The following is a 26,696-nucleotide window of genomic DNA, read 5'->3' on the forward strand; positions in this document are numbered from 1 at the left end:
CATATAAAAGGTTACCTGCTTAATGTCAATTTTCATACTTGGTTAACAGGTAATTAATACCTTCATATCCTTAGGCACTTATATTTATACTAGAGGCCCGATGCATGAAAATTCATGCACTGGAGGGGGGGTCCCTCAGCCCGGCCTGCCCCCCTCACAGTCCAGGAGCCCTCAGGGGCAGGAGGTGACCCGGCGATCAGGGGAAGGCAACACCCCATCACACCTCTGCTGCTGCCACTGCTGGCAGCGCAAGCCTCAGGCGGCCCTGGGCAGCCAGCATCCAAGGCTTTTGCCCCTCAGGCTGGCCCTGGGTGGCTGGGGCAGCTGAGTGGACTGGGCACCGCCATCTTGTGGCTATGGTCACTGCCATCTTTGAGGGTGTGACAGTCAATTAGCATATTCCCTCCTTATTGGCTGTGGGTGCTGCCATCTTTTGCGATGGCGTGAGGGTCAATTAACATATTCCCTTTATTAGATAGGATTTATAAATTACTATGATCTGAGATTTGTGTATCAGGATCTCAAGATTCTAGTGACAAATATCTTACCTAATCTGATAAAAATCTTAACTGTTTATGCTCAGGTCCAAGATAATTAAGCTAGTTGTTATGCTTTTTATAGTACCAAATTAACATCTGTACACAAACATAATAAATATGTGATTTTATTCTTTTAAAAATTTGCCCTTTAAATGAAAATAGACCATAGGGCATGCTCATATGATTTTATGTTCATAAAGAGAACAGGAACTAGGGTTTGAGCCCTACTTCTACTCTATTGTTCGTATAACCTAATTTTTGGTCTCTCATTTCTTTATCTTTAAAATGCCTGCTTTATGAGTTGTTCTGAAAAAAAAAACAAGAAGCTATATGAAAATGTTATATACATAGAAAATATGATGCAACTAGCTTCTCTACAGATGGCTTTCCTATCCAAGTCTTTTTCGTTGTTTTTGGTTTTTCTCTTTACAGGATAACGAGTTGGAAAAGATCACGAGGAGGTTCACCATGGAACTGGCCAAGAAGGGCTTTATTGGTATGTGTTGCCATGTAGGTTTCCACATAGAATGGGGCCATCTCAAAAGTAATTGTCTTAATTTGAACCTGTGCATGGATAGGGCTCCCTTTTTACTTTGATAGAGACACGGGTTCTGAGAGGAATATGGTGAGATACCCAGGCCTCTTTATGACACGTCTCTCTTAGGAAATTCCAGTTCCCAGTGTGCAGTTTGGACATCAGGAGAGGCCACTCCACCTCTTCTCCTCGGATACAGTGAAGGGTTCTGGTCCTCTAACAGCATTTTACAGTCAATTGCAACTTCCAGAAACACTGGGGCCGTATATTTAGGAACTAACTAATACCTGTATTATACAGGTTTTCAAATCTGTGAAAGGCAGTTTTGCAGTAGTAACCCTGATCCGATAGCAGTGAAAATTCTAGTGCCTTTTGGAATTGGAGGTGTAAGCGTGCCTGTGCCTTCAGAGCAGTGGGCCAGGCCGAGACAGGAGGCTCATGCTGGTGGCTCCCTGCCGTCCTGGCTGATTTTGAGGGTTCCTGACATTCTTTTTTGTTACTGGGAGCTTTTGTCAGACTAAATTTCTGAAGTTACTGATCCTCATTTGGTTGATGTTTTAGTATCATACTAATAATTATGTGTCATATGTTCTTTTTGAGAAATAGGAATATTCTTTTCTGTGATATATGAATATTCTTCAATCTTTAATTAGCAAGCACTGAGTATTTCTTTTCTTGTTCTAGAAATTTTTTCATTTGTTTTAATAAAATAAACCAAATTACTTACTAGAATGTTTGCCTTTTCAACATAGTCAAACCAAAGAAGACTAACATAGGAAAGATCTACTTTTTCTCTATTCCTGTCCCTGTTTTCTCCCCCAGTATTCCCCCCTCTGTTCATAAATTCCTATGAACTTAAGATATCCTTATTGTGAAATTGGCCCTATTTTTAGGGGGAAGGGGAGAAGAAGGGCATGACTTAAATAAACTAATAAAAATAAATGTAGATCATACTAGAACTTGACTAGATTTGACCTATCATGAATGTATTTCAAAGGCATTTGGATTCTTGGCACGCTCCTCTTCTTGAACACCACTGTGGGCTTACACGAGTTAGTGAGCTGACTGCCTCCTGCACAGGAATGCCTACTAATCCTGAGATTTGTGAATTGAAGTCATGTTTAGCCTATGGATAGTGTTCAGAATTTTTTATGTCATTTCCTCTTCTCTGAAATCTCAGAAGTATTTAATAGTCTTGAGTTATATTATACTTTATTCAGCTGTAGTTATTGCCCATTATCCAGAGTCTGTTCAACTTAATTTTCTCTATATTGACAAGTATCTTATAGTTCCAAAGGTTAAAAAGTAATTCCTTGAAACTCTGAAAGCTTAGGTACTAGCAATTTGACTTTTTTTGTGCAAAAGCCCCATTTCTTATTAACCCACAATGCAACTGAACCGGACCTCTGGGCTAGCAAGCTTCATAGCATAAGAAGGAAGCAGAAGGATTTCCCTCCCTCCAGGGCACAGAACTAGTCCTGGGAAACCTGTGGAATTGATGTTATTTCTCTGTTATTTTCTGACTTCCCTTTCCACAGTTTCAGGTTGCAGTTTTCACCTGAGTCTGAGTCCTGGCCCTCTCACATTGGATGAGCTTTACAATTTCTGCAAAATAGTCAGCTGGGATGTTGCGAGGGGTTGCATTGAATCTGAAGACAGTGGAGTGTTGCTATCAAAACCATATCAAGTCTTCCAGGCCATGAACACTGAATATCTTTCCGCTTGTTTAGGTCTTTGATTTCTCTCAGTGATGTTTTATAGTTTTCAGAGTACAAGTCTTACACTACCTTTTAAAAGTTTATTCATAAGTTTTTTATTCTTTTTGATATTCTAAGGAATATTAGTCTGCAGGATTCTTGTGAGGTCTTTTATTATTGTTGTTCATCCTCACCCAAAGATATTTTTAGAGAGAGGGGAGGGAGAAGGAGAGACGGAGAGAGAGAAACACCAGTCAATATAAGAGACACATAGATCGGTTGTCTTCCACACTTGCCCCGACCAGGGCTGGGGATCAAGTGTGCAACTGAGGTATGTGTCCTTTGCCGGAATCGAACCCAGGACCCTTCAGTCCACAGGCCAGCACTCTTATCCACTGAGCCAAACCGACTAGGGCTCTTGTGAAGTCTTGGATATCAGGATAGCAGTGGCTAATAGAATAAGTCAGGAAGTATTCTTTCCTCTTCTATATTTTTTTTTAATTTGTGAAATATGGTTGTTAATTGTATGAATTTAGATACCCTCTTTGTAAACTGTTAAGGTTACAACCTTTTACTTTGTAAAAAAAAAATACCCTTGCAGTAACCTATTGTTTCCATTAGTGCCCTTTTGTCAGAAGATGAGGCTAGAACAGCCGTGGGCAAACTACGGCCCGCGGGCCGAATCCGGCCCGTTCGGCTGTTCTATCTGGCCCGCGGAGCCGAAAGAGCGGAGGGTTCTCTTGCTCTCCCCTCCGCTCCTTTACTTTGAATTTATATTAGTTCACACAAACACTCCATCCATGCTTTTGTTCCGGCCCTCCGGTTCAGTTTAAGAACCCATTGTGGCCCTCGAGTCAAAAAGTTTGCCCACCCCTGGGCTAGAATATAGCGTTATTCCTTCTAAGCATGAGAGTCGTGTGGGGTGAGGATGGGTTTGGACAGTTAGACTTAATGAGATTTATAAGATGCCTTAAAAAAGCTACCAGGGCATAGAGTTCCAGATGGAGGCGGGGAGGAGGGCAGAGTGAGAAAAGTAAACCGTGGTCATTTCAAAGTTGTCTTATACCAGTTTTTTATCTATTGCATCCTAACTTGTACAAAACAGTGCAGTGTCTAGGACCTTGGCCCCTGAAATATAGAAGAACCTTAAAATGTACCTTATATTGCTGGTTTAAAAGTAAAAATTATAGAAAGAACTTGAATACAGTTCTTAGAATGATCTTTATTTTGGAGAGTCTTAATAGCTTAACCATTTTTTAAAAATATGTTTTTATTGATTTCAGAGAGGAAGGGAGAGGTAGAGAGAGAAAAACATCAACGATGAGAGAGAGTCATTGATCACCTGCCTCCTGCACCCCCCACTCTGGGGATCAAGCCCACAACCCGGGCATGTGCCCTGACCAGGAATTGAACTGTGACCTCTTGGTTCATAGGTCAAAGTTCAACTGCTGAGCCACGCTGGCCGGGCAGTTTAAACATTTTTTAAGTTGTGTTTTTCTTTTTATAAAGACAATGAGTTGTTTTGATTTTATTGTCTGAAGTTTTACATATGTCTCCTTTTTCCCCGATTTCCCCCCACCCCCCAGCCATTCCCACCCCGGGCAAGCCCCCACCGCCCCATTGTCTGTGTCCATTGGTTATGCTAATATGCATGCATACAAGTTCTTTGGTTGCTCTCTAACACACCCGTCCCCCACCTCCCCTGCCATTTGTCTCTGGATCTATTTTTGTTCATCAAATTATGTTGATCATTATATCCCACATATGAGTGAGATCATGTGATATATATCTTTCTCTGACTGGCTTATTTCACTAGCATAATGCTCTCCAGTTCCATCTATGCTGTTGCAAATGGTAAAAGTTCCTTTTTTATAGCAGTGTAATATTCCATTGTGTAGATGTACCACAGTTTTCTAATCCATTCATCTGCTGATGGGCATTTAGGCTGTTTCCAAATCTTAGCTATTGTAAAATGTGCTGCTATGAACATAGGGGTGCATATATCCTTTCAGATTGGTGTTTCTGGTTTCTTGGGGGCAATGAGTTTTTATTATTCAGTTGAAACAGTATAGAAAGCTATAAACAAGAATGAAATCCAAACACAGTGAGCAAGTTTGTGCACATGTTTCCAAACTTTATACACAGGTATGCACATGAGTCTGTGCATATATATTATACATAGAGACATAGAAAGATATCTATACATAGGAACACATACATGGTGTATGAAAACTGCATTTTTCCTCATGTCTGTTTTGGTGATGTTGCTAAGTCATTTACATGGTTGTAGATCATCCTTTTATTCTCACTTTCTTTGGTAGAAGTATTTCTACATATTTCTGCCTTTACATATTTGAGTGAGCATCATTTAACACATTTTTTAAAATGTATTTTATTGATTTCAGAAAGAAAGGGAGAGGGAGAGAGATAGAAACATCAATGATGAGAGATAATCATTGATTGGCTGCTTCCTGCACATCCCCCACTGGGGATCAAGCCCACAACCCCGGCATGTGCCCTGACTGGGAATTGAACTGTGATCTCCTGGTTCATAGGTCAACCACTGAGCCATGCCAGCCGGGCAACACATTTTTATCTGAATTTCACTGTGTATAATCATTGGTACCTATTGCTGCTTTTGAGCTAACTTGTTATATTTGTTTACTGTGATCTGAGAAATTGAAAGCCAAGGCCTAAAACTTTATGTACACCGAGTAAGCTTTGAATAATAGGTCAGAGCAGCATTCCATCATGTGTAAAAGTAATGTGGCCTTAACACAATTGCTTTAGCAGTGTCCTTTTTCCTCCTTCTATTAGCTGAGGAGATCTTACAGCCGAGTTAAGGTGTGGAACCGTACCATACACAAGTACTCTCTGCCCACAGCAGTCCTCTTCATCAGAGCTGATGGCATTGTTATGGCTGCAGTTTAAGGAACTGAGATCCAAAGGCCAGACTGATTTGCCAATGCCTGCATGTATAGAAGCCCTATTGAGTGGCTTATACTGTACATAGCTATCTTCCACATAAATGCCAGCAGGAGGAATTTTCATGTAACATTGTGTGTGTATAAATTTGGTAGTGAAATGTTTAGTAAATATTTCTATGACTTCATTTATCTGAGTGAAATCTAAAGTCCCCTAGCCACGGTAGCTTTGTTAGAGAATTACAAAGGTCTTTGTGTCTGAGATGAGTTTATCTTCAAAACTGGTTCGATGCTTTTCCCTGTGCCCCCAGGTCCGGGCATTGATGTGCCTGCCCCAGACATGAGCACGGGTGAGCGAGAGATGTCCTGGATTGCGGACACCTATGCTAGCACCATCGGGCACTATGTGAGTACCCACCCAGAGGCCCCAGGGCTGCATTGCTGTCTACAAGAAGGGACAAGTTGTGTTATATGTGAAAACGGAGAATTCACCGGGTTTCTCTCCTTCCCTTTACTCATACCTTGATTTGCATGTTATTTTACTTTTGTCTCTAGTCTTAAATCATAAATGTAGGAAACATGGATTGAGCTTTTTGCCTTATATGCCTCCCTATCCTGGATGCTGGGATGGGGCCCTCAGAGAGGGATCACCTACCTGGGTGACACACTGTCCTAAGACACTAGGAAGGAAGTGAAGAAGCATCCCATTCTGACTTTCCTCAAGCTCTCATTTAAGGAGGAATTAAGGCGCATAAGCAAATAAGGTGTGGAGATAGTGTGATGCAAGGATGGAGAGCTGTGGTTTCTGAAACAAGGCTTTCTGGAAGTGGTATTTGGACTAGAACTTGAAAATGGATACAATTTGAACAGAGGGAGATTTGGGGAGTTGGAATAGACTTCAGATTGTCTGAAGATAAGGCATATTTAGAAAGGTTCTAAGAGAGTGAAAAGGTACGTGAACTAGGACAAAATATTAAACCCTGCGGTTTTGGTTTTCCCTGCTGGTCAGATGGGAGCCTTCGATGCTGACTTTGCTGGGGGAGGGCTGCAGGCAGTGTCAGCTGCACTAGCAAAGGGAGAATCTCCTGCACAGGGGCTGGGGGGCAGCTTTGGCGCCTGGCAGACATCAGTTTGGCAGGACTGAGTAGGATACGTGGGATCAAGGAAAAAGACCATGTTGAGTCGGAGAGAACCAGAAGGACTTGAGCAGAAGTGATGCCACTGATACAGAACCCGAGAAGAAAACTAGCTTTCTGTCCTTGAAAGGGATTAAGCCCTGAAAAACAGACATTCAGGGAAAAAGATTTTCACTTAAATATGTGGAGCACCTACTACCTGCAAAGCTAAGTGTAACAAGGTGCTCAGTACAATTGGGGTGAATACTACAAGTTCCGACGCTATGGAAAGAACACTGGGAGCCTGGCCAAGCCTATGGAGATAAGTTTAGAGAAGCCTTCTTTAAGGGTGAGTAGGCACCAACTAGAGTAAGGGAGGGCAAGGGTTAGAAGCGGAAGGACACACCTGGGTAACAGTTCTCATGTGCAGGAGGTGAACTTGGAGGAGACCATGGTGGCCAGAGTAGAGAGCGAGATTGTGAGGCCTAGGAGAGGTCCCCAGAGCAGTGTCAGACCAGATTATCGCCCTGTAGGCACCAGCAGGACTGTGGTCTTTGTCCTGTGTACAGAGGGAAACTAATGCAGCACTAACTGGAGTGAGTGTGTGACACAGCTAAGTGTGCCTTTGGAGCTTCACTCTGTTTGTGGTAGCGAATGGGATTGTTGTGGGGCAGGAGCCTCTAAGGAGCCCAAAAAGACAGTAATGTTAGCCTGTCCTAGCATTGGAGAGCAGCGGGCAGATTGAGGAGTCATTGAAGGGAAGAAAGCACTCAGTTATAAAGAATGTGTTGTGTGTGTTGGGGGGCGGCAGTGGGGGGGGTGTGGGAGTTCTGAAGAGAAACCAATTCAGCAACTGGCTTGTCCTGGAGCCAGTGCAAGGACAGAGGCAGTGGAGGGGGAGTGGGGCAGGGAAGTGGAGAGGGAAATAGGGCAGGGGCAGTGGAGAGGGGAATGGGGCAGGGGCAGTAGAGAGTGGGGTGTGGGGCAGGAGCAATGGAGAGGGGAGTAGGGTGTGAAGAGTAGTCTTCCATTTGAAGAAAAACGGAAGACAATTCGAAAGATGGCTGTTGTCCCAAGAGAAAGAAGTTTGTTGTTCGCAGAGATCAGTCTCGATCCCTGGGTGCAGTCTGTAGGGAGGACATGGGCATGCAGCCTGCATTCTAGACTGACTCCTTCGCACACCAGCTCTGACCTGTGGCAGTGCCTCCGCTTCCTCCTCTGTACAATGACAATGATAATACTCCTTCCTTCATGAGATAGTCATGAGAATTAAATGAATAATCATGTAATGTCCTTAGCACAAAGGAGTATTTATATTTATAAATACTGCATCAGGTCAATTACACAAATCCCCTGAAATAAAACAGCAGTATGAGACATTGATACTACAAAGAATTTTGGTTTGACTATCATTCCCAAATAGAATTTTTTATAAGTGAATTAATTCCTAAAAAAATTTTTTCAAAGTGACACAAGATGAAATAGAAAATTTGAAGAGCCACAAAGCTAATAAAAAGTAGAGGTTATGCCCTACCTGGTTTGGCTCAGTGGACAGAGCATCGGCTTGCAGACTGAAGGGTCCTGGGTTCGATTCCAGTCAAGGGCACATGCCCAGGTTGCAGGCTCAATCCCCAGTAGGGAGCGTGCAGGAAGCAGCCCATCAATGATTCCCTCTTATTGTTTCTATCTCCCTCTCCATCTCCCTTCCTCTCTGAAATCAATAAAAATGTTTTTTAAAGTAGAGTTTATTATTTATAAAAAACAAATAAAGCCTTTTCATAAAGAAAACATAAGGCATGGGTGGTTTTACGGGCAAATTCTACCAAGAATTTTACAAGTGCCAGTATTACATGTCACCTTTTATGTTCGGGGAGCTCTAGGTATGGCCTCTTGTTCTTTTAAATATATTCATATATATATATATATATATATATATATATATATATATTTTTTTTTTTTTTTAAATTTATTTCAGAGAGGAAGGGAGAGAGAGAGAAACATCATTGAGAGAATCCTACACACCCCCTACTGGGGATTGTGCCCACAACCCAGGCATGTGCCCTGACCAGAAATCGAACCATGACCTGGTTCATAGGTCTACGGTCAACCACTGAACTATACTGGCCAGGCCTCCTGTTCTTTTTAAGTAAGACACTAGATTGAAGCGTGCAGAGTAGTGGACAAGTATATTGTTATTCATAGCTCATTCCCAGTGGTGACAGCAAAAGAATGTGTCGTGAGGTGTTGCCAGCGGAAACCTCAGGCTGTACTAATAAAAGGCTTTCCTTCTTAAAATGATCGGAAATTCAAAATAAGGAAGCATAGTTTTTGTTATTTCCAGACGTGAGCCTAAACCACACGGCTCCTTTTGTCGACCCACCTCGAAGAGCCAGTTCTCCCTGGGCTTCCAGGGCAATTAGGTTCTGGCACCACGCCTGTGGGCTCTGGCATTCGCATTTCCACTGTTTAAAGCACTTGGCACTAGGCTTGCAGTTCTGCATTCATAAGTGTTCATTATTCATGGGAGAAACTGTGGGAAAACTAATTCTGTAAATCACTTTACGAGACTGCTTTTTTTTTTTTTTCCATTAATTTTGTGCTTTCTGTTGGCATTTGTATGAGTAATACAGTTCTCAGTTCTCCATGTAAAAATATTTAAACAATACAGAAAAACACCAAATCACTTTTTAACTCATCAAGCTAGGATATCTATTGGGCGGTAGGGTAAGTTATGAAGTAAGGCACTTTATCCTGTTTCACATGGGTAGCAAATTGCCTTAAGCTTATTAAATAATTTGTACCTTAGCCATCATGTAAAATGCTTTCTTCATTTTTATTGATTTCCTATGTATAACTGGACTGTCCAGTTTCTTCTGTCACTAATTCAATTGGTCTATTCTGTACTGGTTGCTACAGTTTATAGCATATTTGATGCCTTGGAAGGGAAGCCCTCCCAAGCTCTTCCATCTTTTTTCTAATTCTATTGTTTCTGCACAAGAATACATGCCCATCACTTCAGGGCACAGAAAGGTGGTGATGATGCCCTGCCCTCACTTCACGCCCACAGTGAACCAGAGACACCACTCACAGAGCGGTGGGCCTCTGTGCCCTACTCACATGTTCCTATTTTCTTAACCCAGATGATACCGTACTAAACATACAAAAAAATGGAATTTCTTGAAGTACAGTTTCTGGGTTAGTGGGTTTTCTTATTTTGGTAACTATTCTATATTGCCCCGAATTATTTTATTCTCAGTAATACAGAACTGAGAACTGTGTTGCTTCTATAAATGCCATTTTTTTCCTTGCGTACTTTTGCTGGCCCACTTCTTTTTATATATATATTGATTAATTGATTTCAGAGAAGAAGGGAGAGGGAAAGAGAGATGGAAACATCAATGGTGAGGAAAAATCATCAATTGGCTGCCTCCTACACACCCCCTACTGGGGATTGAGCCGCACCCGGGCATGTACCCTTGACCGAATCAAACCCAGGACCCTTCAGTCCGTAGGCCGACACTCTATCCACTGAGTCAAACCAGCTAGGGCCCACTTCTTTTTAGGTGAACTTGAGTTTGTTTGTTTTTAAGTGCTTTTTTAAAAGTAGTATTTTATTGAATTTGTAGATTAGTTTGACAGAAGAATATCTTCACAACATTGAGCCTTCCCATTGAAGAGCACCATAATGCCTCTTCCTTCGAAGCTCTGTTTTGGTGATGTACTCAAGTTTTAATGGTAGATTTTAAGACACTTAAGGGTTGGATGTACCCTGACTAAGTAGGGTATAAGTATTTTTTGAAAGAATAATACTTTGTTATGTTTTCATTGATTTCAGGGAGGAAGGGAGAAAGAGAGAGAAACATCAATTATGATAATCATTGATTGGCTGCCTCCTACTGCCTCCACTGGTGGTTGAGCTAATAACTCCAGCATGTGCCCTGACCAGGAATCGAAGTGTGACCTCCCCTGAGCCATGCTGGCCCTGGCCGGGCAGGAATAATACTTTTTTTTTCTTTTTTTTTAATTTCAGAGAGGAAGGAAGAGAGAAACATCAATGATGAGTGAGACACCTTGATTGGTTGCCTCCTACACACACCCCAACCAGGGCCAGGGATGGAGCCTGCAACCTAGGTACATGCCCTTGACCAGAATCGAACCTGGGACCCTTCAGTCTGCAGGCTGACACTCTATCCACTGAGCCAAACTGGCTAGGGCAGGAATAATACTTTTAAGCTATTAAAAATACTATCTGGCCCTGGCCAGTATAGCTCACTTGGTTGGGTGTCATCCCGTGCACCAAAAGGTTGCCAGTTCGATTCCCAGTCAGGGCACTTGCCTGGGTTGTGGGCTTGATCAATGTTTCACTCTCATCGATGTTGTCTCTCTCTCTCTCTCTCTCTAAAAAAATCAATAAAAAATCTTTTTTAAAGAAAATACTACCTATTTTTGTGACATTGTATTTGTACTTTAGGAATCTAGTTAAGTTAAATTCCTAACGCCCTGTTCCTCCCATTGGAAATACTAGTCTAGTTTCACACATTTTCTGGGAACAGAAATCTCAAAGAATGAGTCATGTGCCTCTAGATGACACTCCTAAAGAGCGTATTTTAGTTGAGTGAGAATGTGTTTGGCTCTATCCTTCATTCCATTGGTTCATCGTACGAAATTCTCCTGAGGTTTCATCTCTGAAGCTCTGGCTTTCTCTTGCAGGATATTAATGCCCATGCCTGTGTCACTGGCAAGCCCATCAGTCAGGGTGGGATCCACGGACGGATCTCTGCTACTGGCCGGGGAGTTTTTCATGGAATCGAAAACTTCATCAATGAAGCTTCTTACATGAGCATTTTAGGAATGACACCAGGGTTTGGAGATAAAACATTTGTTGTTCAGGTAAAAGTTTTGTTTCTTAAAGAATAACTTGTAAGTTGTTTTTAGATTTGCAGTTTTTAAAATTTAATTATTTTTAATCTCTTAAGTTTTAGAATGGTTGTTTTCAGAATATTATGCCCTTTATCGTGTGAGCTTTGGTATGATTATGTGACTAGAAGCAATTTAAGTATCTCTAGGATACATATTAAACTCTCACCAACTTCATTTTGTTTTTTAATATGTTTTTATTGATTGGCTGCCTCCTGCACGCCCCACACTGGGGATCAAGCCTGTAACCCGGGCATGTGCCCTGACCAGGAATCAAACTGTGACCTCCTGGTTCATATGTTGACACTCAACCACTGAGCCACGCCGGCTGGGCATCACCAACTTCTTTTGATCAGTATTTAAAAATTGAGACTATATCCAGAAGGGGAAATCACTTAAACTATTAGAGAGTACACAGAAAGAATTTGGTATTTGATTACTTTTCTTAGAGGAATTATGTTGAATGTTACTTTAAAATAGAATTCATATTCCTCCCAATTAGTGACTTACCTTTTTAGTACCAAAGGACATCTGGTCATGAGGGACCTGGGTGGTATGGTTGACACCACTATCATCTATAATAATAAAAGCATAATATGCTAATTAGACTGGACTTCCGGACGACCTTTGGGACAAAGCCAGGGCTATGAGGGCTGAGGCAAGCTGCCGCAGCTGCAAGGGCCAAGCCACTTGCACGAATTTCGTGCATCGGACCTCTAATTTCTTTATAAATCAACAAGGTTGCACTAACTAAACTTCTTCAGGTCTCATTATCACAGACAACAAAGGGTTGGGTTCTTCATTGTTAAACATAGAAATTTATTGTTGAAGGGAAGCCATTTAGTTCATTGTTTCTTTTGGCAAAAGGATTTTAAGAATTTCTTTTAGCTGAAACTGGTTTGGCTCAGTGGATAGAGCGTCGGCTGCGGACTGAAGGGTCCCAGGTTCGATTCCGGTCAAGGGCATGTACCTTGGTTGCGGGCACATCCCCAGTGGGAGGTGTGCAGGAAGCAGCTGATCGATGTTTCTCTCTCATCGATGTTTCTAGCTCTCTATCCCTCTCCCTTCCTCTCTGTAAAATATCAATAAAAAAATATATTTAAAAAAAAAAAAGAATTTCTTTTAGTAGAATGTCAAGTTGCATTGGACAGAGTGTGACTTACCATCTGTCTGTAGTAGGAAGTTGTTTTTTGTGTCATATGTAATTGTTCTTTACAGGGATTTGGTAATGTGGGCCTGCACTCGATGAGATATTTGCATCGCTTTGGTGCTAAATGTGTTGGTGTTGGTGAATCTGATGGGAGTATATGGAATCCAGATGGCATTGACCCAAAGGAACTGGAAGACTTCAAATTGGTATGTTAAACTAATATCTGAGCAGTTTAACTATCCTGAATATTGTAAAGTTGCAATAGCTTTATTTAAATCTATTGCCGCCCTGGCTGGTTTGGCTCAGTGGATGGAGCGTCGGCTTGCGGACTGAAGAGTCCCGGGTTCGATTCCAGTCAGGGGCATGTACCTTGGTTGCGGGCACGTCCCCAGTGGGAGGTGTGCAGGAGGCAGCTGACTGATGTTTCTCTCTCATCGAGGTTTCTAACTCTCTATCCCTCTCTCTTCCTCTCTGTAAAAAATCAATAGGATGTGTTATAAAAAAAAAATAAAAATAAAATAAAAAATATATATAAATAAATCTATTGCCATTGCTTGCTTTTTTAAAATGTAACTTTAATACTTACCTGGCAGGGGAGATACCATGATCACGAAGGTGGTTTCCCCAGGGCGAGGCTTATCCATTGCACTCCGGGTATGCTGACCCCTGCGATTTCCCCAAATGTGGGAAACTCGACTGCATAATTTGTGGTAGTGGGGGACTGCGTTCGCGCTCTCCCCTGATAATTATAAAAGAAAAAAATAAAATGTAACTTTAAAGATAACTTTGTCTTCATGTCATTTGGCACTAAACTCTGGTGCAGCTATTAATTCTGATATTCAATCAATTACAGCAACATGGATCAATCCTGGGTTTCCCCAAGGCAAAGCTTTATGAAGGGAGCATCTTAGAGGCCGACTGTGACATACTGATCCCTGCTGCCAGTGAGAAGCAGCTGACCAAGTCCAATGCACCCAGAATCAAAGCCAAGGTAAAAGCAGAACAGAGACTGTCCAGCCTTCCTAATGGGATGCTATTGAAGGTCAGAGGAAAGTGCACATTTTGGGTATCCTCTTTTTTGTTTTGTTTGCAGCTTTATTGGGATACTAGAGGCCTGGTGCATGACATTTGTGCACTCGGGGGTGGGGGGGGGGGGGTCCCCTCAGCCCGGCCTGCGCCCTTTAGAAGTCCGAGAGCCCTCGGGTGATGTCTGACTGATGGCTTAGGCCTGCTCCGGGCCTAAGCTGCAGTCAGGCAGCGCAGACATCCTTAGCACTTCCACGGAGGTGGGAGAGGCTCCTGCCACCACCGTTGTGCTCGCGTTCCCCCTGTGGGAGCGCACTGACCACCAGGGGGCAGCCCCTGCGTTGAGCATCTACCCCCTGGTGGTCAGTGTGCGTCATGGTGACCGGTTGTTCCGCTGTTCGGTCGATATTACCCTTTTATTATATAGGATTATTATATAGGATAACACACATACCATACAGTTCACCCAAGTGTACAATTTAATGGCTTTTAGTATATTCAGAGTTGTGCAACCATCACCATGGATTTCCTTTTAAACCAAATTTCTAAAAAGTAGTTATGGAAATCAAAAGGTGAAAAAATAGTTTTATATACTTTAGAGCAAAGTGACTTTATTGATTTTAGGGAGAGGAAGGGAGAGAAACATCAGCATGAGAGAAAAACATTGATTGCTTGCCTCCTGCACGCACCCCAACCGGGAACCCACAACCTTTTGGTGTATGGCTCCAACCAGCTGAGCCACACTGGCCAGGGTGACTTTTATTAATTCAATTAAACTGGATTTACTCTTTCTTACAACCTCCTACCCATACATACACATCTCTTGGCGCTCAGTGAGGGGATTTGGTGGTGGTGGTGGCATTCCTATGTGTCCCTGACTTACAGATCATCGCTGAAGGTGCCAATGGGCCAACAACTCCAGAAGCCGATAAGATTTTCCTGGAGCGGAACATCATGGTTATTCCAGTAAGTCATCTGTTTTCCAGTTTTTAGATATGCTTGGAATTGTAATTGTTTTTGTAAGGAATTGTGGGAGGGAGGATCATTAGTTTCCCAAGCTGTTAGTGAATTCATCTTTAGTTTGTGTTTAAGAAAATAAAATAGAAGCATGATTGTTAGTATGGTAAGCCTGTCAATTTTCACCTGAGCATTTTTTCTAGCTTCAAGTTCTTTCTTGAGTATGTATTTAGCCTTCTTTAGAACCTAGTCACATAAATGTGTATTGTGCTAGAAATACTATTCTAACTTAAAATTAAAGATTGCTTTTATCATCCTAACCATATGCATTTCAAAAGTCCCTGCAGCTTTGCTCAGAAAGCTAATGTGAGGAAACATGTTTTCAGTGGATAAGCGTGGGGTCCAGACCAACAGGTTATTGACAATTGGAAGTTAGTATGGATTTAGGGAGCATTTTTAAGAACCCCTTTGCTGAAAGCACTTAAAAATTCAATTTAACAGAACTGTCCTGCCCTTTGGAGGGAATGCTGCTCTTCTGGGAAGATTCCCCAGACAGTGAAGCCCCCGGGAGGGGGCAGCAGTTTTGTCAGAGAACTGTTTGGTGGAGAAGAGGCTCTAACCATAGCTGATTAAATGCTTGATTAATAAGATTAAAAAATCAACTCAAATGGACCGGAAAGGGGGTTGTTAAATTTACGTGTGAAGTTCTAAGATAGCTAAGATCATTTGGAAAGGTTGACAATCTGCTTTGATACTAAAATTGAGCTCTTAGTTTATTGTAAGCTTTTATCTAAAACCATCATCTTATATCTTTGGTATCTTCCTGACACATTTTTGTGTGTAGGATCTCTACCTGAATGCCGGGGGAGTTACAGTATCTTACTTTGAGTGGCTGAAGAACCTAAATCATGTCAGCTATGGCCGTTTGACCTTCAAATATGAAAGGGATTCTAACTACCACTTGCTCAGTAAGTTCTGATGATCTTGTTCTCCAAAAATAATCTTTTGGGCCAGCTACAAGGCTGGACAAAGCTTAAACTTAAGACCAGTTTCCTTTTTATAATTCTAAAGAACTTAAATTAATTTCAGCACAGAAAACTATATTATTTTGCTCATGAGTCTTAGACCAAAAATATACAATTTCTTTATGGGTAAGCAATATATTAGCTTCCTTAAATATATTTATATCCAAATGTTTGTTTTATAATATAATATTCCAAGAACATAATCTGCAAGTTAGGATAAGAAAGAGCATCCGTTTAAACTGGGGGCTCCTGTTGGTGTGCATCCTGTTTCTGCCTCTGGTTGCTCTGAGTAAAGGCCTGTTTAGTGGTGAGAATGTTTTAGTCTTCTGATGGAGAAGACTGTTTTTCTTGGACAAGAGTAGGCTCCAGGGCTAACAGTAGGATTTTCATGAAGCTGAAATAAGACCAAGACCTCCAACTGAGTGCCTTTACTCAGCCTGCTCAGGATCGGGGTGAAGTGACCCATCTATTTCCGTTTCTTTCCCTCAGCATTTTCATTTTTTAAAGAGCCAAGGAAAAACCCTAGTAATGGGTGTTATGGAAACAGAGCAGTGACCTAAATTCACTTTACATAGGAATTTGGCCAAGCGCTTTATCCTTCTAGATGATTAACCCTTTCATGTCATTAATGTTGAAGGTTTCTAAAACTCTTGGTTTTTGGGATTGTGAATATAATTGGGGACAACTTTTGCTACTGCTTGACTTTTTCTGCTGACATGGTCTTCTCTTGTCTTTCCATAGTGTCGGTTCAGGAGAGTCTGGAAAGGAAATTTGGAAAGCATGGTGGAACTATTCCTGTTGTGCCCACATCAGAGTTCCAAGACAGGATATCGGTGAGTGCTTGGGACAGTCCCCTTTTCCACACCTGCCTGCTCTCTTTAGACTCCGGTCGGGCATCTACATGAAAGTAATCCTAGGACTTGTAAGAATCCTAGTTCAAAACAAGTAACTAATGGCTCTTCTGCTTTTGGCACCTTGACAATACCGATGGCTCCATAGTAATGCTAATGTAATGGCAAAGAATTACTACGAATTTAACTTAGTTAAGCTTCAGAGAAATAGAAATGAAAATAAAAATTAGAACTCTGTGAAAAATTGGAATTGCTATATGGATACGAGTAAGAGTGAAAACAGATTAGAAAGGGTATTTAATAGTAATTAGCAATTGACAAGGGTATATTAGTAGTGCGCACACATCACAAAGAGAGCTTCCTCACCAGAAAAGTGCGAAGGCATGGAAAGCAAGTCAGAGGAAATAGGCCTGGACAAAATGTTTAACCTCGCTGTTAGAGTACAAATTAAAATAAGGTTTCTTTAATCTATGAAACGAGCATAAACAATGGATCTTCTAGTCACCATGTCTGCGATGAAGCAGTTGTGCCTTTATTCTGATAACAATGCAGATGGGTGCAGCTCTTTGAAAAATTGAGGAGTGAGGAGTTGTTAGTGTTCCTGCCCTTTGGCATAATAATATCCCCTCTGGGATATTATTTCTTAGATTTCTTCTCCTAAGAAAATCATTCCAAAGGAGAGGAATGGCTCCATGCATGAGGATGTCATCAGAACTGTGTTTGCAGTCAGTTTTAAAGTTACTTTGATTTAACTGTCATAGATGGCAGAAAAATGGCACAGTTATAATATATCTTCTTATGAGATGAAATATTCAATCATGGAATATATCAGCGATTTTCAACCTTTTCCATCTCTTGGCACACATAAACTAATTACTAAAATTCAGTGGCACACCAAAAAATAAATTTTTTATTGATTTGGACCCCCCCAAAAAAGGTATAATTTTGATTAATTCACATGGGACAGCTATTGTTGTGTTGGCTGTTCTCATTTTTTTTATTTGACAATCTAAGACAGTGGTCGGCAAACTCATTAGTCAACAGAGCCAAATATCAACAGTACAACGATTGAAATTTCTTTTGAGAGCCAAATTTTTTAAACTTAAACTTTTTCAAAATAGACTCACCCAGGCCGTGGTATTTTGTGGAAGAGCCACACTCATGGGGCCAAAGAGCTGCATGTGGCTCGTGAGCTGCAGTTTGCCAACCACGGGTCTAAGAGAAAAGAGGTTGGTGCCCCTGACTAAATAGTTAGGTACTGCATGTTTTAAACATTCTTGTGGCACATTGGGTGAAGATTGCTGAACTATATTGAAACATGAGGAAAAGTTAAGGGTTTTGTTTTGAAGATGCTTTTGCCACTCTGGGTACTAATTGTTCCCCTAAATGAATCTTCTTCTTTCCCAGGGGCATGTCTGTTAGTTCTGGTCCCTCTGTCGGAAATGCCGTACCCTCTCCTTTCTTAGGTGTCACCGCATCTCTGCAGCCTTTCCTGAAAGTGCCCTCTGCGTGCCAGAGCTGTGGGCATCCTGAGCAGTGCTGCAGCTGCTCTTCAGTGGGTTTCTTGCTCCTCCCAGCACCTACCTGGCACATATCGTCACTCAGATTGAAACATTCAGGGGGAACACAAAAAGAGGACAGCCCACTAGTTAGGCAATAAGTAGGGCAACAGCTATGATGACTTTCTTTTTATCCTTTTAAAATAATTGTTGCCCAATCTATTGCTATCCCAATTTTCAAATGCTTGCAGTTCTTCAAATTTCAGACTTGAGTGCTATTTCTCACCTCCTACCTGTTGTAGGAATCCTATAAAATAAAAGCCCAATATGCTAAGTGTCCAGGTGACCAGTCGGCCATTCATCCAATCAAAGCGTTATATGCTAATGATATGCGAAGGCCACTCAACCGCTCGCTAAGACGTGCACTGACCACCAGGGGGCAGTCAACGGGTTGACCAGTCACTATGATGTGCACTGATCACCAGTGGGCAGATGCTTCGACCAGTAGGTTAGCCTGCTGCTGGGGTCCAGCCGACAGGGACTGAGCGACACAGGCCGGATACGCCCTGGAGCCCTCCTGCGGTCCCCTCCCCAGCTGGCCAACCTCCTGCATCCCTCCCCAGGCCCCGATCATGCACCAGTGGGGTCCCTCGGCCTGGCCTGCATCTCGCAAACCGGGACCCCTCAGGGCATGTCAGAGTGCTGGTTTTGGCCCGATCCCACAGGCCAGGCCAAGGGACACCACTGGTGCATGAATTCATGCACCGGGCCTCTAGTCCTGTATAATAAAAGCCCAATATGCTAAGTGTCCAGTTGACCAGTCGGCCATTCAACCAATCAAAGCATAATATGCTAATGATATGCTAAGGCCATTCAACCACTCGCTATGACGTGCACTGACGACCAGGGGACAAACAGCCAACCATTCTACCAGTTGCTGTGACATGCACTGACCACCATGGGGCAGACAGTCAACCGGTCAACCAGTCTCTATGATGTGCACTAACCACCAGGGGGCAGACGCTCCGACCAGTAGGTTAGTTTGCTGCTGGGGTCTGGCCAATGGGGACTGAGCAAGATGGGCTGGACACGCCCTGGAGAACTCCCATGGTCCCTCCCCAGCTGGCCAACCTCCTGCATCCCTCCCCGGCCTCGATCGTGCACCAGTGGGGTCCTTTGGCCTGGCCTGCACCCTCTCGCAATCCAGGACCCCTTGGGGGATGTCGGAAGGCCAGTTTCAGCCCGATCCCACAGGCCAGGCCAAGGGACTCCACTGGTGCACAAATTCGTGTACCAGGCCTCTAGTCTTAAGGTGTCAGTTGAAAAACCAGTTCTTTTCCAGCTCCTTCCCTCTCCTTCCTCGGCCACATTCTGGGCTTTCCAAGACCCACTGTCCCTCATCACCGCTAATGTCCTCAGCATTCTCCATGTCTAACTTAAATTCCATGCTCCATCATCACAGTGACTTCCTGCTCTAGTTTTGCTTCATTGATCCTTCTGTTAACACCTGAGCCCTGATAACACCCAGATCTTTGCCCCCTGTGGCTGGAGGCCCTGCGGACTGCTCAGATCCTAACCACTAGCACCATAGATTCTTAGAGCTGCCCCTATTCCATTTGTTTTCTCGTTCTCCTAAATATCCTATTTTCTCCTCTCTCTCTCTCTCCTGCACTCCAGCTCATGACCTGGTATATGCTCACAGAGAACATTGAAGCAGTCAGAACTTCCCCATGTACCCAGCTCCTAGCATCTGTACCCTGCCTTGTGTCAGCTCTCTTACAGAGCAACTCTCTGTACTTCCATCTAACCCCATGTCTTGCTCTGGGCATTGGAGGGCCCATTTTCAACTTATCAAATGCGTAACTCAAGCAAATCCTCCCCTCTGTTCTGCATCACCTATCCTCCCTTGTGCAGTCATTTCTATTGGTATTCTAAATGCTGACCTAAAAATATATAAATCTTGCTCAGTCAGTGTGGCTCAGTGCTTGAGCATCAATTTATGAACCAGGAGGTTGCGGTTCAATTCCCGGTCAGGGCACATGCCTGGGTTGTGGGCTCAATCCCCAATGTGGGGCATGCAGGAGGCAGCCAATCGATGACTCTGTTTCATCATTGATGTTTCTCTCTCTCTCTTCCTCTTCCTTCCTCTCTGAAATCAATAAAAATATAATTTTAAAAAAATTATATATATGCTAGGGGCCCAGTGCACGAATTTATGCACCTTGAAAGGAACTGTGGGCCGTGAGGCTGCGGTGGGCACAGGGGTGAGTCTCGGCCCATCCTTCGTGCCCCCACCACAGCCCTTGGTCCCATCTGCCAGCAGCCCCACTCCTGCCACCACAGCTCCCATGCATTGATGGTGCCTGCCCCGCTCACATCCACTGACAGCACGGAGTGATTGGGGCCAGCGCCAGCAGCAGGTGCAAGCGGGGCTGGCGCTGTCAGTGGGTGCGAGCCGCAGCTGCTGCCCCAATTGCCCCTCAGGAGCAGGGGGAGGTGGAGAAGCCCTCAGGAGCAATCAGGGCCAGCAGCAGGTGTAAGCACCAGGTGGGACCATGGTGCGCAGGAGCAAAGAATTTTCAGTAACCACCAGTGACCAGTGCCCACCTTGGTCTGGTGCCCCCGCTCACCTGCTCCATCATCCCGCCTCAGCCAACGCCCGCCATGTTCTGCGTGCACCCCCTGGTGGTCAGTGCACATGATAGCTACCGGTTTTTCAGTTGTTCTGCCATTTGGTCTATTTGTACATTAGGGTTTTATATATATAGAAGGTGTGTGTGTGTGTGAATCTTAATCCCACTTATTCTTCCAGGTCTTGCCATTTTTATTTTCCTTATGGCAAGCCTCCTTAAGAGTTGTATATACTCTGTGTCCAGTTCTTCTATACTCAAACCTACTCTTATGCCCGTCACTCCACCAAAACTGTCTTGTCAAGGGAGCCAGTGGCACCTGCACTGCCAAATCCAGTGGTCACTTCTCAGTCCTCATCTTCCTTCACCTATCTGCAGCTGTTGTCACAGTGTTCCCTCCTCCTGAAATGTTTTCTTCTCTCACCATCCAGATACCAGTCACCTGGTTTTCTCCTTACTTCACTATCATTCCTTCTCATCTCCACTCGCTTAACGTTGGAGGGACTTTGTCCCTGTACCAGATCTCTGTCTGAATTCAGTTTTGATGATCTCACTCAGCCTCAGGGTTTTAAGTCCAAGTATCTATTCCCACCAAAATATAAGCTCTATGAGAAAAGAGAATTGTCCTTATTGTGTGTTCTGCTGTGACCTACAATGCCTAGAAGAGTGCCTGGCACTTAGTAGGCACTCAATAAATGTTTTGATGGTTGGGTGATTGAATCAAAGAAACTGCAGTGCCCACCTGTTCAGCAAGATCTTCTTACCCTGATAGAAGTAAATAAAGCTTAGTTTTTAGTTGATACAAATGTTATAGAAATATACCTTCTTAATTGAATAGTGTTAATTGGGTGAAGTTTGGCATAGATAACTTGTATTGGTGACCCACTTTTTATATTTTTATCTGGCCTCTCAGGATGTTTTTGATAGCTGTATATATCATACTAGAGGCCCAATGCACAAAAATTCGTGCAAGAGTAGGCCTTCCTCCCCCCAGCTGCCGGCACTGGCTTCCCTCCGGCACCCGGGACCCAGGCTGGCTTCCCTCCGGCCCCAGCTTCATCAGCCAGGACGTCCGGAATGATGTCTGGTAGACATCCTGTCTAATTATCATATTATCCTTTTATTATTATAAGTTAGGAACAGTGGTGAGAGTTAATTGTCATAAAATTTTAGAAAGTGTTCCAGAACACAAATTAAATAGAGGAATCTCTTGAAACAAATAGACTTAAGTGATTAGCGATAATTGGCATAGGAAAGAGATTAGCTGGCATGTTGGTCAAAGACCTTGGTTATATCCCAGCTCTAAAACTAGCTACTGGCAAACCTGGCCAACTTCTCTAGTTGACAGTTTCCTCATCAGTAGAATTAGGGGGTTCATTAGATTTGCTAACATTCATCCAGCTTTACAAGTGGTGACACTGTAGAGTTCAGGACTCTACCTCCGAGCTGCTCCTGGAGGTGCAGGTGCCTTTCTGTGCCCCGTGTGTCCCTGGTGGGCTGGGGACTGGGGACTGAACATTCATGCACTGGACGTAGCCGGGGGAGCCTGCTGCTGGGATGCGGTGGCATATCAGTGGCGGGTGCTGATCTCACCACTTGCCTTCATGGTTCATGGTTTTCTGTGTTCGTTGTTTTACTGTGTCAGATCTTACTTCATGAGTATTTGTTTGCAGTCAAATACAGTGAAAACTAAATTATGATTAAAATGCAACTACCTCATTAGGTATGAAGATATTATACAAAAATTAGGTATATTTTTAATTCTGCTGGCTGTGTATTGACTTAAGAACCTTTGTGCTCAGGGGGGTGAAGCATGTGCTAGGATGGTTTTATTGACTTCATGTTCTTTTTCCTAACAGGGGGCATCTGAGAAAGACATCGTGCACTCTGGCTTAGCCTACACCATGGAGCGCTCAGCCAGGGTACGTGCATGCACTATTTCTGTCATGTCTCAAAGGGCAGCCCAGTGTGGTCTCAGCCCCCAGACTGTGCGTGAGCATGTGATCCTTATTTGTGTATGACAAAGCACATGTTTTTTCAGTCTTAAATGATAGCCAGTGTTTTCAGGATCTTCAATATGCTTACCAGGCTTATGGAAATAACTAATAATGTCAAGTAGGAGGAAGTGAGGTTTAGCTAAATATCAAGTGGATTGGAGCTCAGTGCACATTCCATTATCCTATAGCAAGTGACCTCACTATAGAATTTTATGTAAATAAAAGGTTTTTTGACCACTTGATTCTTTTATCAAGATCTTAAACACAGTTTGTCCAGTTTTCCTAATTTCTTGAGTTCAGATTCTGTCAGCTCAGATTTAAGTTGGAATAGCACAACAGGTATTACACACTGTGAATTTACCCTTTTACAGTATAAAATTTAGCAGCCTTAAATGTACCCACAGAGCTACATAGCCATCGCCATTAACTACAAGTCACTCCTCACCCCATTCTTAGTCCTTGTACATCATCACAGAGTATGATGTCAAATGAATTCATTCCTGATAACACGGTGTCTGAAGGACACAGACAGCTCACACCTAAAATTCTGAAGAACAACTTCTTACTGCTGCCTAGACCAGTGGTCGGCAAACCGCAGCTCGCGAGCCACATGCGGCTCTTTGGCCCCTTGAATGTGGCTCGGTGTTAGAACCACTTCTTCAAAATAGACTCGCCCAGGCCATAAACCGACTTCTGCGCATGGGCCACAAAGTTTCAATCACACTGTATGTGCGCGCCTGCACATGGTATTTTGTGGAAGAGCCACACTCAAGGGGTCAAAGAGCCGCATGTGGCTCGCGAGCCATGGTTTGCCAACCACTGGCCTAGACAGTGGCTTGTTTAATTCCAAGAATCAGTCCTTCCTGACTAGAGGTTATTCTACCGCCTGAGTAGTTTCTTTTTGGCTGCCCAAGTCCTACACTGAAATGGGGACAGTCAACTTGTGCCAGGCCCATATGTGCCTATGTGTGTTCATGGCCTGGATGCTGAGTCGGGTGGTCTTCACTATTTTTTCTACTTTGTTTCAGCAAATCATGCGCACAGCCATGAAATATAACCTGGGATTGGACCTGAGAACTGCTGCCTATGTCAATGCCATTGAGAAAGTCTTCAAGGTGTACAATGAAGCCGGTTTGACCTTCACATAGATGGATTGCCACTGACTTCTTTACTACCCTCTTCCCCTCTTCATCCGTAGACCTATCACAAGTTTACATGTAACCACAGATCTTTCTCTCATTGCTTATAGACAATGGACAACATTCTCATAGGTCGATTCAAATGAGACCCTTAAGAAAAGAGAAATTAAAGTTAGGGGATCGTGTGCAAAACTAAAAGTAGATGCCAGAGAGCCATTTGGGTGTATCAGCAAAAGAGCTCAATTCTATAGATTACAAACAAAAATAAATGCTGTTTCTCTTTATGCATTTTATTCTTTTAGAATAAAATAAGTACATGCTGCTGTAATAAAATTGCCTTTAATCACTTATTAAGCCTAACCTTGACTAAGCAGTGAATGCCTGTAAACATGATGAATGAAAAAGCTAGTATTTTTATAACACAGTATAATTTATAGTATGTTGTCCAACAAACAAAAAGCCCAATGGAGAGTTAGTTATCTTCTTTCCTATCATTGCATAGCAAATGATGACACCTATTTCTGTTGTGTGAGACTGTCAGAATTTATTAACCACACTGATGACATATAGTCCAAAGAATACAGTAACCTCCTTATGTTAATTAATTGCTCTTCTCTTTTCAAAGTCTATTGTGTTGCCTGATTGAACAATAATTCAAATAGAGTGTCCCAGAAAAAAACCGCTTGGGCTCCCTCTTTGGAGTCTGGCTGGCAGCTGTGAGCATTGCCAATAATGGCCCAACTCACCCTGACTTTGTGTCCCCTTCCAGGGGCCTCCCCTTTGGCACAGCTTCAACAGCGGCCTGGAGACAGCCTTGGGTTGGTGGTTGTGTTTTGCCAGGGCCTTTTAAATAGTAGTGTCCCAATGAAGTGCTAGATATTATTTATGTAAGAATGAGCTTTTTCTTTTTTTAACAATATCCTTTCAGAAATTTCTAACTACTTTGTAACTGCATGACTTAACCTGGTGATAAAAGCAGTTATTAAAAGTCTACCTTTTCCAAAGCTTATGTTTCTTTTCTGTTTTTATATTTTAATAGTGTCTATTAGTAGGTGATGAAAATACAATTGGGTTTCTGGAGTTTTTTTGAAACAACCACCTAAATAACATTACTCTTGCTATGTTTTGAGTGACCACATTTCATTCTTAAATTCTTTTGTTTCATTATATTGAATAGGAAATGGCTCTTGAGTTGATACACTGAAGTAATCTCTTTGGTGCCTTTTTTTTTAATGAAGGAAGGTTTCATTGATTAGGGTTTGTTTTTAATTACTTAGTCAAAGAATGTGTAAGTTTAAGGCAATACCCATCATTGGCAAAAATGGATTCCAGACCTGTTTCCACCATGTCTTAGCTGCCAGATCTGGATTCTGCTTCATCCTGAGTAGGGGCAGAAAAGCAGGCCCCACAGACCAGGAGCCCCTCCCGAGTGCTGTCTGCCGGCCCCCCAGGCAGAGCACTAGATGTGCTGGAGAATGTGCAGAAAACAAGTGTCAGAAGAGAACAGCACTGGTGGACCGTAGGTTCAGGTCATGTGATGATCAGGTCTTAGTCTTGGCCTTTGGCTAACTTACTGGGAGTAGGCAGGACTTTTTTAAAGATTTGATAAGCGTTGATGTGTGTTATTGATATTAATATTAGAAAAGTTGTAATGTCTATGCTAGCTATAGAAAGGCAACATAGCATGAGTATCAACTTTGGTTCCTGGATCTTTGAGTTAGAAAATTCTGGTCAATTTAAATTGCCTCATGAACCCCTACACTAGAATGTAGTTTACCCTGATAGATGAAGTTAGGGGGAGTTTTTTTTTTATTGATTTTTTAAAGCAGTGTTTTAATGTTTTGATTTTTTGAGAGGAAGTGAGAGGGAGAGAGAGAGAGAAACATCCATCTGCTGCCTCCCAGATGCCCCCCACTGAGGATGGAGCCTGCAACCTGGGCACATGTCCTGACCAGGAATCGAATTGTGGCCTCCTGGTTCATGTGTCAATGCTTGACCACTGAGCCATGCCAGCCAGGCTGATTTACTGTTTTTCAAAACAAAACAAAACAAAAGCCTGATCCTGGTTCAATTGTTTGGAGCATTGTCCTCTACACCAAAAGGCTGTGAGTTCAATCCCCAGTTAGGGTGGGGGAAGGAGAGCAACAGGTTGATGTATCTCTTTCACATGGATGTTTCTCTTCCTCTCTCTAAAATCAATAAACATATCCTCAGGTGAGGACTTAAGAAAAAAGCCTGGCATCTTAACTCACAAGCTTTAAATACCCTTAACATCCTGGCAGGCTTCCTTACCCTGTTACACATTAAGGCTGTATATTGATGATGTCAAAGGACATCATCAAGAAAAGTAGACAGCCCAACAGGCGTGGCTCTGGTTGAGCATCGACCTATGAACCAGGAGGTCTTGGTTCCATTCCTGATCAAGGCACATGCCCAGGTTGTGGGCTCAATCCCCAGTAGGGGGCGTGCAGCCAATCAATGATTCCCTGTCATCATTGATGTTTCTATCTCTTCCTCTCTGAAATCAATAAAAAAATATATTTAAAAAAATATTAACAATCCAACAGCCCATAAGTATTACGCATCATGACCAGGTAGTATTTGTCCCAGGAATGCAAGGGTGCTTCAACATGAAGTCAATGTTATATACCCACAAATAGAATGGGGGAGAGGGAGAATAATAATCATCTCAATA

The 26,696-nt window shown here is 42.8% G+C and overlaps 1 protein-coding gene across 1 annotated transcript in view; it reads left to right on the forward strand.

The window, feature by feature from the left end:
• The window catches only part of GLUD1 (glutamate dehydrogenase 1), a 38,798-nt gene extending 13,672 nt beyond the window's left edge, over positions 1-25,126 (forward strand). The window contains exons 4-13 of the mRNA XM_080687072.1: positions 972-1,035; positions 6,007-6,101; positions 11,521-11,700; positions 12,946-13,083; positions 13,731-13,868; positions 14,789-14,869; positions 15,705-15,828; positions 16,627-16,718; positions 22,725-22,787; positions 23,891-25,126. Coding sequence (XP_080543198.1) covers positions 972-1,035; positions 6,007-6,101; positions 11,521-11,700; positions 12,946-13,083; positions 13,731-13,868; positions 14,789-14,869; positions 15,705-15,828; positions 16,627-16,718; positions 22,725-22,787; positions 23,891-24,010 — 1,095 coding nt within the window. The 3' untranslated portion in view covers positions 24,011-25,126. The remainder of the gene's footprint in view (positions 1-971; positions 1,036-6,006; positions 6,102-11,520; positions 11,701-12,945; positions 13,084-13,730; positions 13,869-14,788; positions 14,870-15,704; positions 15,829-16,626; positions 16,719-22,724; positions 22,788-23,890) is intronic.
• The last annotated feature ends 1,570 nt before the right edge of the window (positions 25,127-26,696 follow it).

Source organism: Plecotus auritus (genome assembly GCF_963455305.1).
Source record: "Plecotus auritus genome assembly, chromosome: 9".
NCBI classification, from domain to species: domain Eukaryota; kingdom Metazoa; phylum Chordata; class Mammalia; order Chiroptera; family Vespertilionidae; genus Plecotus; species Plecotus auritus.